Genomic DNA, 12,486 nt, shown 5'->3' with positions numbered 1-12,486 from the left:
GCAGGCAGGCAGGCAGGCAGGCAGGCAGGCAGGCAGGAATGGCACTGGAGCAGTAGCTGAGAGCACACATCTTGAGATACAACTGCCAGGTAGAGAAAAAGACTCTAGGATTGGTGTGAACCACAAAGCCTGCCCCCTAGTGACACACGTCCTCCAACAAGGCCACACCTCCTAGTCCTCCCTCAAACAGTTCCACCAGGTAGGGGACAGGTATTCAAATATATGAGAACCATTCAAATCTATGGGAGCCATTTTCATTGAAACCATCACAAAAACCAATAGCAGTCTTGCTTTGTGAGAAGCAGAAACTGACGTGTTAGTTGATTCCCATTTTCTGCCATTTCTACCACTAACACTCTCCCTGAACTTTGCAATGGTGTCTGTCTCCCACACTGGTATCTGATCAATCCATGAACCCTACTGATATTCAAAGATCCTGTTTTCATTTTGAGGATACAGGCCAGGAGGTAGAGGAGTGTGTTCCTGGGGCCTGAACAGCATTAGTCAAGAGTAGACATTAGAACTTTTTGATCACACAGTGCCAAGCAAACACCAGCTCCCGAGTGATAGAGGTTGCCCTGCATTCTGCAACAAACTTAGGGTTTGTGAGTTGTAACAGGGGCTCTTTAACGCACCAAGCTATGCAGGGACCCCTCATGTAGCATTGCCCTCTGTCTTTTCTCATAGCCATCTATAGAGCATGGACAAGAATTAACCTGAGTCAGGCAGATCAGACCAACTCCCTGTCTTATCCCTCACAGGTCTTATGATGCAGAGCCAGCCACTGCCTGCCTTAAGCCTTGGCTTCCTCACTTGGAGATCAAATGTCAGGACAGCATTCTCCTCTATGACCTCTAATAGTGCAGAAATGCCTTTAGCATTTGGAGTGAGCAGAGGCAAAAACAACAGAGGGTAGACTTGTCTGCATCCCATGCCCCTTTCCTCCCACCCCAGCTTGTTCTGCTCTATGTAGACATCAAAGCTACATTTCTAATGGGTCCTTACCCTCACCCTCAGCCCTGAGAAGAGCGACCCTTGACCATCCTGCAGGCCTAGGCTTCAAGAGAACGATAGCCAGGCAGGATCCACCCTCAGGAAGGTCAGGTATGAGGAAGAGATCACAAACAGATCCCGAAATTGGGCTGTGAGATCCCAGGTAACCAAAATGTTGTCCAGAAGGTGGGAAAGGAACTTAGGGGGAGGGCTGGGGCAGAGTGAATCCCGCTTGAGCATCCCACTTTGGACCCATAGACTCTTTTCTTTTCTGAGATTAGAGGTGTGCAGGTATATAGTACCAACCTAGTTCCATAAACTCTTTTTAAAAAAATCATCTATCGGGCTGACGGGATGGCTCAGTGGGTAAGAGCACTGACTGCTCTTCCCAAGGTCCCGAGTTCGGATCCAGCAACCACATGGTGGCTCACAACCACCCGCAATGAGATCTGATGCCCTCTTCTGGTGCGTCTGAAGACAGCTACAGTGTATTACACTGGAGCCAGCGAGGCCAGCAGAGGTCCTGAGTTCAATTCCCAGCAGCCACACACAAGATGGCTCATGGCAATCTGTACATCTACAGTGTACTCATACACATAAAATAAATAAAATAAATCTTAAAAAAACCCCTCTATCTATCTATCTATCTATCTATCTATCTATCTATCTATCTATCTATCTATCTATCTATCTATTATCTATCTATCTAAAGTGTGTGTTTAGGGAAGGGAGAATATAGTATATGTGCATGGCTGTGGCACACGGGTAGAGGTCATAGAATCAGTCTGTCCTTCCACCTTCGTGTGAATTCTGGTAAGCAAACTCAGGTCATCAGGCTTATGTGGCAAGTGCTTACCCACTGAGCTGTGTCGCTTGGTCTAGACTCTCAGTGTTTGGGGAGGGTAATCAGAGAGGGACCCTCCAAGGCCGGTGCTCAAGTAGCGATGATTGTCTGGCTCTGAAGTGTTCTCAATTGTGAAAGGTCTGTAAGATAATGTTTTCAGACTATTTCACACAGTGCTGGGTGTGTCAAGTGTTCAGTATATAATAAGCATCTATATTATACTGGTGTTATTATTATCAACATGAGGATCTGAGGGGTCATTCTCCCTTGTAAAGATGTGTTAGAAAGAAAAGAGGTTAATGTGGCTAACCTGTTGGTCTCTGGGTAAGACGAGAAAGCCCTGGCTGCAGGAAGAGCAGCCAGCCTACTTGCCAGAGACAGCTTGCCTGGTCCCGAAGGGTGTAACTACCAACACCCTGTCCTTGGCAGGCACTCCAGAGCCTCGCAGAGTGACTAGGCAGGGGCTTTCACGGAGATTAATAAACAGAAGCCAAGAGTAGTCTTCATCCATAGAGAAAACCCTGTTTATGGGGAGCCTACTACGTGAATGGGTGTTCTGCCACAGTTTCTCTGTGCATCCCTGGGAGGGGACTTTACAGAGGACAGAGGAGGATATCGAGCTTGAAGAGGGTGAATGACTTGATTAAGGCCATACAGACAGAAATGATATATCTGGTGCCAAAGGACATGCCCCTTCCATTGTTCCAAGATGCTGATTCTGCAGCACAGCTTGCTCTTGGGCAGAGCTTGAAAACCTTCCCACGGGAGACTCCTGGTGATGTCTCAACAGCAAGGAGGCAGGAGGATTAGAATGCTCAGCGCCAAGTCTTTGGAAGTTCATCCCGCTCCTCCTTGTGCCTGAAGCTGCCTTGGGACCCTTGGCTGCACTGTCACCGCCCTTGTGCCCAGGGACTGTGGAGGGGAAGGCCTTAGCTTTGGCACTTGGTGGCATAAATACGAAATACCTCGGAGACTGGGCTCTACCTGGTGCTACACTGAGGGCTACATTCTGAATGACCCACAGTGGTCTTTTGTCCCTCGTGACATCTCCTGTGGGGCAGTGGGCTGTTCTGGCAGCCTAGGTCCAGTCGAGCTACCAGCTTGGAACCCCGGAGCACCCAATGAGCAGAGCAATCTTGTTCACAAGGGACGGTAGGCATTCGGTGGTAGCTCCTGGGACCTTGGCTCAGATTTCAGCCCCAATCCTCCACAATGGCCCCAGCAGGAGAGATGTGTAATATTGGTCAAGCCCTCTTACATGCAAATAAATATTCTCAGCCCAAACCAATGAGAGAGAACTACTGTCAAAATCTGAATGACCCCCAAAACTACATATATACATATATATACACACACACATATATATGTGTGTATATATATATATGCCTACATACATATATGTGTGTGTATATATACATACACATACGCACATACATATATATATGTGTATATATACACATATATATATCATATCCAGAAAAGTACTTGGGAAGAGAGCTGCTCTCCCAAGACATGGCCTGAAGCTGCTCCGCACTCCTCACTGACTAGTCAGCCTGTTGACCCAGCCTGACCCAACTCAGTGCAGGGCAGCATGGAGAAACGGAGCAACCTGGAAGACATGGCAGAGATGGCTCCGCCCGTGCTTGCTTGATTCCCTTTGCTAGGGCTCCTGCACCAAGCCGGGCCAGAGATCTCCGTGGAAAGACTCCGGCATTCAGGCCCACAATCTCCAGGTCGTTCAGCTAAAAAGCCATTTGTTAGGAAACCTCTGGGAGACATTATTTTCATCTGCACCATTTTCTCCTTGCTGGTGTGTGTGCCTGTTGCCCCGACCTGGTGCTGGCCTGAGTAACTAAACTCTGACTGTGTTTTGGTGCCGGGGCTGTTGTTTTTTTCACACATATGCAGGTTCTGTTCATGACTGGTTAGAGCTCAGGACCACAAAATTTTTGCTGGGTGAGTTCACCTGGATCTAGATCAGGCCAAGATAGTCAAGTTAAGGCAGACATGTACCATGATAGGCCTTCACTTAGAGGGTTTCTTTGGGCCCCAGCTGGTGATGATGTACACCTTAAATCACCGTATTCAGGAGGCAGAGGCAGGTGGAACTCTTGAGTTTGAGGCTAGCCTGGTCTATAGAATTCCAGGACAGCCATAGCTATACAGAGAAACCTTATCTCAACAAGACAAGACAAGACAAGACAAGACAAGACAAGACAAGACAAAGGTTTCTTTGAGTGGGGATCCCAGAAAGCTCTAGCTGAGGACCATGACACGGGGCAAGGAAGACAGCCTGAGTGTTCGCTGTTGGAACTCAACGCTACTGTTGACTTCTGGAAAACAGTGTAGAGATGCTGGGTTTTGCTTGGTGTAGGCTAGGAACTGTTCCCAGGGCCATGAACTCTCCTGTCCTCATGGCTGCCCTGTGTTTGTAAAGTGGGAGAAAGCCCCAGGCACAGTTGCAGCACTTTAAAGTGGGCAGCTATAAGTAGCCACCTGAAGGTGGGATGCCAGTGGGCAGCTAGAGGGTTTGCGATAGAGCCAGCCCCTCTTGGTCCTTCTGGGTTAGGGTTAAACAATGCTCCGAGCCACCAGACAGCCATGAATGGAAACTTTATTGCTCCAAGAACTTTACATGAATGTCACCTGTCCCACATTTGGGCACATATATAAAAAGCACAACTTATTATACAAATTCAGTCCCTTGACACAAGTACTATGTAGTCACTTCCTAGGATCTCTCCCAGTGCCATAGGTGGGTTTCAGGGACAGCAGCTGCACTTGTCTGAGCCGCCTTTGCAGATGCAGCCCCGGGCACACTTGGCACAGCCTGGGGGACAGCAGGGACAGCAGCCTGAAAAAGTTAGGAGATGGACAGATGAGCCGTGGCTCTTCACTTCCCACCCTTCCCCCAACACCTTAGGGGAAGCAGCAGAAAACCCTGGGCCAGGAGGCTGTGGGGTATGAGAGCAAGAAGGGACCTCAGAAGTTCTCTAGGGTCCACCAGAACCCAGACAGAGGGGTGAGCTTTTCAAAGGTCACAGCCATGACAGAAATAAGATTAGAAGCCAGGGCTCATTACTCCAAACCAAGGCGTTATCCTCTTCCTCACTGGGCTGGGCAGAACCTGCCCCCAGTTCCCTTCCTACTCTAAATACCATGGATGTCCTTAGAGCTGGGTGGGCTGCAGCCCAGAGGAGCTTTGTCCCAGGTGTCTCCTTGGGTGTCATATTATATCCCTCCAGATGAGAAAAAGGTTCCCAGAATCCCTACACTGCCCTCATGGGGTAGATAGCTACCTTGAGGGATGGGGCTATGCCCACTCAGGCCTGGCAGTGTCTGGGTGCCAATACTCACTTTTCCGACAGGTTTTACAGCTGCAGGTTGTACATTTGCAATTATCTCCGCAGATGCAGATCCCTCCTAGGAGAGAGGACAGAGACTGGGTGAGCATGAGGCTATGGCTACAGCTTCTCCTCAGGATGGGGGATGGCGAGACAAGAGGGTGCTGCTGATGCTGAGCATGACCCCAGGGCTGTAGATGGGCCAGTGGTTCTAATGACAGGCCATGGATGGGGACTGGGGGCAGAAGGGGCAACATCAGCTCAAACCAGGTTACCTGTAAAAACGCACATTCCTGACCTCAAGCCTTTAAATAGGTTCATTTATAGCTCTGGGTAGGGGAAAGAATTGGTCATTTAAAAACACAGGTGGTACAGATGTCCATTCAGAACTAACAGACAAGGCCAACCCCAGACGAGGACAACAACCATCGAGGGCTTTCACAGCCTCTTCTTAACAAGGCCAGATGAAAACCTGAACAGAAAGCAGAAAGGGGCACAGAGATCCCAGGAGCCTCCATACCTTGCTTTTATTTCATAGAAATGACTCACACTTCTTTGCTTTTCTCAACTCATCCTGTCCACCATATTCAGTTTCAGAACACTAGAGTTTTCTGTATCTTTTCCAAGTTTGGGGGGACAGACCTCTACTATTAAGAATGAAGGATGCATTTGAAACTTTTAGGTGCTATTTTTTTCAAGGCTGAGAAAGCACAGGGCAGTTTTGAACTCCGACCTCCCTCCTTCTGGTCAACATTCTTCCTGGTACCAAGCAACCCAGAATGGCTTTGAACACGGGACCCACCTCCTCCTGCTCAGCCTTCCGAGTGCTAGAGTGTTCTATTATAACTGGCTTTTATTGACTTGAGGTCACAGCTAAGCCTCTAAGCATCCATCCCCCGTGCTTGTTAATTTTAGCCTTTCCATAGACTCCATAGTATGGGAGCCACCCAGAGTGAGTAACCCCAATTTGCAAAGGAGGACACAGAGACCCATAAATCAGATGTGTTGGTGAATGAATGGCAGCTGAAGACCAAAACCAAGCGTCCAGTCTCTGGACCATAGCTCCATTCCCTACTCTGGTGGCTGCCACTAGGGATTTGCAGCTAGAAGAGCTAAAGTTTTTAGGTCCCTTCCTTTGCTATTCCCTGGACCAGGACTATCCGTTTCAGCAAATCTGGCTGGGAGCCAACAGAGTGAGAGTTGTCCCAAAGGTTGCAGATCCAGGATAAACCTCATCCATGGAGCCTAAGTAAAGGAGTTTCCACTTGTTCCACATGCTGTCTGCAGGATACAGGGGTAAAGTTATAAGACCCCCCCAAAGGGGCTTCCTTACTTACCAGACATACACGTGCATTCCCCAGGGTCCATGGTTCAGGTGTATGAGTGGCTAAGTACAGGAGGCTGAGGTAGCAGCTGCTGCAGGCTCTCTCTTTATAGTTGTGTAGGTGTGGACTACAGCTCACCCCACCTCTCCCTGGGGCCAGACGCCCTGCACACGGCCCAGTGAGGTGCTCAGGGCTAAAGAGGGCAAGCGGCAGAGGGCAGAGGCCAAGGAGAGTTTGGCCATTCAGATGGCTTTCACAAAGGGCTGGACCTGCCCCACCTGCTTCCCTGTCAAAGTGTCCAGGAAGCATGAGGGAGGTTCCTGTGGCACTCAGCACAGGCTCTTAGGCACACACATGCAGCTGCACAGAGTTACCTGCCCTTTCTGTTCCCCCTTCCCGGGGTTGCTCCTGCCTAGCCTCAGAGCTTTCCCATGGTTGGTCTTTAAAAGCCTCATCATAGATGAGAAGGTGGGAAAGCAGGGGGATGTGTCCACCTGGTCTTGGAACCTTTCCTTCTAGACCACACATGGAGGGAAAGAAGACTTGGTGGGGTTCCTTAACCAGCCCCAACTTCCATCCCAAACCCAGTCTTTGATAAGACAGCTACCTACATTTCATAGGGTGCAAAGTGCCCAGTGGATTATGGAATGCCCCATAAAGAAATATTGGAGCTGCAGATCTCTCTGTCTCTCTCTTTCTCTCCCTCTTTCCCTCCCTACCCCCCACTCTATGTGTCCCTTGGTAAGATGTGTGCACACATCTCATGTTACTAACTCTACTATATGATTGTTTATTCATGTGCTAAAGCAGCTCTGCCCCTGCCCAGTCTTGCACGAGGGTTTGTGGATGCTGGATGCGTGAAGGAATGAATAGACAAACGAGTCAGATGACGTAACAGATGATTGAAGATGGGAACTGGAATGTGAACAAAGGAATGACGGACTCATTCTCGAGTGTCTGGCATGTGGCTATGCTGATGGACTCTGATGAAAAGTGGTTCTCCCATGCAGTAAAAGGGAAGCATGTATCCTGGCTCCAACCCATGTAGATATACTTCCTCCCTGTTCTCAGCTCCTCTCTATCAGTCAGGCCTCAGCCTGACCCAGGCTGCCATGAACTTGAGCTGAGAATATCTAGTGAGGAGAAATGTACTGGCATCATGGTTATCAGGAGTCCATGACAGAAGTAGAGATGACACCGTGCTGGTACAGAGATGGTCCCTGAAGGCACCCACAATCTAGTAGTGGACAATCTCTTATTCTTTACTTTGCAAGGGCCTGCACTACACTGTGCTAGGTGCTGGGGACCCAGTGTTGATTAAAACCAGAGCTTATGGCTGAGAGTGTCAGGAGTGCAGTCCAGCTCAGGAGCTGCATGCTTGTGTGTGGCCATTCACAGTCTTTCTGGGCCTTCACTGGGAGTTTATCCCAGCCCATCTGTGGCATAGTCAATGTTCCCTGCCTCTAACATGTATTAATATCACCAAGGGCCTGGCCCATGGAACAAGCCCAGAGAGTGCAAGACTTGCTCCTCTACCTCTTATCTAAGCCATCTCTCTTAGCTCCGAGACACCTGTGCCAGCAACTGCTTCCTCTTTGGAGGATGTTGCTCAAGGCCAATTGATTGACAATAGTAAATCCCAATCCCTTAATACTTGGATGTTTCCTAATTCCTGGGCTGTGCAGGTTGAAACAATGTAACACTTGTTGGTCTGGTCCAGGCTAAACCAAGTCCAGGCTGGTCCAGGACCTGAGAAAGAGCATACCAGGCCTAGCTCACTGCTCTGTCCATTCTCTGGGTCTCAGCTCCTGATGGAAGCTAGTGGTCAGAAACAAATCTGCCCTGAGGAGATAAATGACTAGATGCATAATAGCTTCAACCCACACACAGAAATACATGTTGTGCTGGCAAGATAGCACTAGCCACCAATCATGATGATCTGAGTTTGATCCTTGGACCCCATGGAACTAGATAGCTGAGTCCTGCAGACCGGCACATCTGGGCCATCTTCTTACACACACACAAAATGAATAAACATAAAAAAAAAGTCTTTACAGAAATAAGCATACCTTTGGAGAAGTGAAACTTTTACCTCCTTGTGGGATTCCAGAAGCTTTTAGAATCTGAAGACTAAGTTCTAGACCTTTTTACAGGGGTAGGGAGTACATGCAAATATACAGTGCTTCCCCCACAGAGGTCTGGAGTGGCCCTGGCTGGCCTCAAACTTTCTATCTTCCTGCCTGAAAATGTTGGAATTACAGATATGTGCAGCTGTGCCCAGCAGCCCTGGTTTTATGTAGCACTTTGACTCCTTTGAGCCACCAACCCCTAAATATCTCCATCTCCAGAAGTGACTACTACTTTATATGTAAGTACATTCACATCATTTTCTCCCAATAATAAAAGGGGATGTTTCAAAGATGTGTCTGATGGCACCTCTTACACAGCACAAAGTGACTGGGTTTGTCATTTCCTGTCCCATGCAGGTAAAAGTTCACATGTTTTCTGAGGCAGAAAATGCTACAAAGACGTATCTGCGACTTAAAGAATACGCAGGTGTTCCATCACACAATCAGCAAAGAAAGGTCTAGTATCTTTTGTTTTGTTTGTTTGTTTTTCGAGACAGGGTTTCTCTGTGTAGCCCTGGCTGTCCTGGAACTCACTCTGTAGACCAGGCTGGCCTCGAACTCAGAAATCCACCTGCCTCTGCCTCCCCAGTGCTGGGATTAAAGGCATGCGCCACCACTGACTGGCTAAGGTCTAGTATCTTGACATTAACCCATCCCTATGTTGGCTTTTCCCAGTTTTTCTATGCAATCCCTGTTTATCTCTTCCATCCTTTTATCCTCTATGCAAGCCCTGTTTATCTCTCCCGTCCTTTCATCCTTCCTTCCTTTTGCCCCCTGTTCTTTAAATTTTATTTTAATTTAAAAATTTTTTGAGACAATAATATAATTGTAACATTTCTCCATTTCTCCCCTCCCAACCCTCCCATACCTACGCTGACTCACTTTTAAATTCATGGGCTCTTTTTTTTTTCATTAATTGTCATTGCATACATATCTGTATAAGCATATACATATGTATTTCTAACTATAACCCATCCAGTCTACATAATGTTATTGGCGTGTGTGTTGTCAGAGCTGAGATTTGCCGTTGGAGAACCAACTGGTGTGCTCTTCCCTGGGAAAGGACACCTCTCCCGCCCCCAGCTCCCCTCAGTTACCTATGGTACTTTGTGTAGGGCTGAGGCCTCATGGGCTTTGCCCCATGCAGTTGGGCATGTCTATTGGTGTCCTCCTTGTTCAGCTCACATTCGGGCAGTCATGTGGCCAAGACTTACTGGGTGCAGCTTCTAATGTCATTAGAAGACACAGTATCATGGCAGAACACCCAGATTCCCTGCCTCTTACAATCTTTCTGCTTCTTCCACAATGTTCCCTGAGCCTTAGGTGCCAGGATATTTTGTAAATATATCCACTGGGACTGGGTTCCACAATCCTCCATTTTTGATTGGTTGTAGTTTTCTGTAGTGGTCTCTGGTGGGAAGAGAAGTTTCCTTGATGAGGGTAAAGACTACACTTCTCTGTGGGTGTAAGAGCAACCATCTATAGACTGTTGTTAGGGATTATGCTGGTTTAATGAATTAGTGGCTATAGATTCTCCTCCTATAACTACCACTTCACTAGCACTGAGTAGTTAGCTATGTGCCAGAACCAGGCATGGTTTCCCTCTTGTTGAGCAGTTCTTAAGTCCAATTAGAGAGCTGTTGGTTACCACCAAGATACGTGTGCCACTACTGCACCAGTAGAGGTATCATGTCATGCTGGTCATTGACGTGGTTCATAGGTGTCACAGGGCAGGACGGCTGGTTGCTCCCCTCCTTTCGAAGCTTACATGGTGCCTTCTGCTACCATGAAACTAGTCCTCAGGGAGGGAACATTCAGGTCAGTTCCAGTTCAGAGGTATCGGGGTTCTGTTTCTAAACTACGTGGTATCTTCACAATAGGGACTTACCTTGACAAAGGCAACAATAACTGGCTATATGTTTTGGGAGTTTCTTGGAAAACTCTGGCCAACAACGCAAAGAGAACTTCTTGTACCTGGTATTGGCATTTGTTAGGTGGTATTTGGCTCTTAGAGGGAGCACTGACCAGCAACCCAAATGGGAAAAGTTCATTAAAACTATATATTTGTGTTTTATACAGAGGACTGTGTATATTACAGGTTTTTAAAAGGTAAATAATTAATTGTATGGTTCCTTGTGGCTTGTTTTCATCTTTGCTATTTTACTTACCCCCCTCAAGGAGCCCCCCTTTCCCTTTCTCCATCAGATCACTTGCATTCTGCTATTACCCTCCCCCATCTTCTTCTTTACCTCTCCCTCCTTTAAAGTGCCCCCCCCCAATTTCCCATTGCTGCTAATAGATCACTGGCAGTTTACTATCTGATGATAGATTCTCTATTTCTCCTTAAACCTCTGTCCTGGCAATGGTCTCATTTTGCTTTTCTGGCTTCTGTAGTTTCTGATTTAATTGAATGTATGTGTACATGCACATATGTGCCACATGTGGAGGTCAGAGGACAATGTCTGGGTTCTCTCCTTCCATCTTGTGGGTCCTGGGAATTGAATTCAGATCATCAGACTTGGCCAAAAATTTCTTTACTCACTGAACCACCTTGCTGGCCCTCTTTCCTTTCTTTTCCCCTCCCTCCTCTCTTCCTTTCTCCCTCCCTCCCTTCCATTCTCCCTTCCTCCCTTCCTCCCTCCCTCCCTCCCTCTCTCCCTTCCTTTCTTTCCTTTAGACAGAGTCTTGCTATATAGCCTTGACTGGCCTGGTACTTGCTATGCAGTACAGCCTGACCTCAGAATCACAGAAATCCTTCTGCCTCAAGCCTGAGTGCCAGAGTTACCGACTTGAGACACCGCACAGGATTCTTTTTACATTCTTGAGAGTTTGTGCTTTAGATGGGGTTTCCCAGCATACGCCAAGCTGACATGGAACCTGCATTCTTCCAGCGTCCAGATACTACAGGCTTGAGCCACTACATCTGGCTTGCAGGACCCTCTTGATGAGCATCTTCCCAGGAGCAGGCTGGAGCCAGGGGTTTTATTACACTGCAGGAAAACTGGCTTCTCTAGACCACAAGCATCTCAGGGCAGCGGCTGTGGTTTCTTAAACTTCACATTGCTTAGCCCAGGCACACTGAGTACTTCTGCAAAGTAGGTGCTCAATAAACATCCATTAGTCAATGATGACTAAATGGCTCAATGGAAAGAGTTACCCACGAGAGTGGTCTTTTCTGGCTTTTGTTCAGAGATTCCTAAAACATCTCTGCTTGCCAAGAAAAGCTTGAGAGCAGAGTCTTACTGCAGGGTTTGGAATCTCTGCTTTACTTCTTTGCTATATGATTTAGGGCATCCTATTTGACTTCTCTGAGCCTCGATTTCCCCATTTGTAATGTCTGACTCATACAAATGCTAACCTTATAAGTTTTGTCATGAGGGTTAAATGAGAGAACAGGAAGTGGCCTCCTAAGTGCCCTGTTCAGGACCTGACACAAAACTATACATTAACATAATGACCATTAATACTGTCATTACTGCCTGCCTATATGACTTGGCAGTTGGTCTAGACACCCTCTCTCTCTCTCTCTCTCTCTCTGTGTGTGTGTGTGTGTGTGTGAGTGTGTGTGTGTGTGTGTGTGTCTGTGTGTGTGTGTATGCATGCATGCGTGCACATGCTTATCTCTTATGTTAAGAATGGAACTCAAGTCCTTGGGCATGCTAGGCAAGAGCTCAACCACTGAGCCACATTCCCAGGCTTTACCCATGGATTTGTATGTTTTAGGCTCATATCACAGGTCTCATGTTCTGAGCAGGATGCCATAAGCAATATAGCTCATAGCATCTGAGTCTCTTCATCCCTGCTTATAAACTCAGCCTAGTTTGAGTCCTGTAGCTTAAAGACCATAGAAT

The 12,486-nt window shown here is 47.5% G+C and overlaps 1 protein-coding gene across 1 annotated transcript; it reads right to left on the bottom strand.

Annotated features, from left to right (window-relative positions):
* Positions 1-4,435: 4,435 nt before the first annotated feature.
* Mt4 (metallothionein 4) lies at positions 4,436-6,587 on the bottom strand. The gene is made up of 3 exons (XM_031336973.1): positions 6,519-6,587; positions 5,195-5,260; positions 4,436-4,691 (listed from the first exon to the last, which is right to left on the bottom strand). The coding sequence occupies exons 1-3, from the start codon at positions 6,547-6,549 to the stop codon at positions 4,600-4,602; spliced, it is 189 nt and encodes a 62-aa protein (XP_031192833.1). The 5' UTR covers positions 6,550-6,587; the 3' UTR covers positions 4,436-4,599.
* Positions 6,588-12,486: the final 5,899 nt, after the last annotated feature.

Source organism: Mastomys coucha, unplaced genomic scaffold (genome assembly GCF_008632895.1).
Source record: "Mastomys coucha isolate ucsf_1 unplaced genomic scaffold, UCSF_Mcou_1 pScaffold22, whole genome shotgun sequence".
Taxonomy (NCBI): Eukaryota; Metazoa; Chordata; class Mammalia; order Rodentia; family Muridae; genus Mastomys; species Mastomys coucha.
Note: the sequence above shows the minus strand (reverse complement) of the source record. Positions and strands in the feature narration are given on the sequence as shown.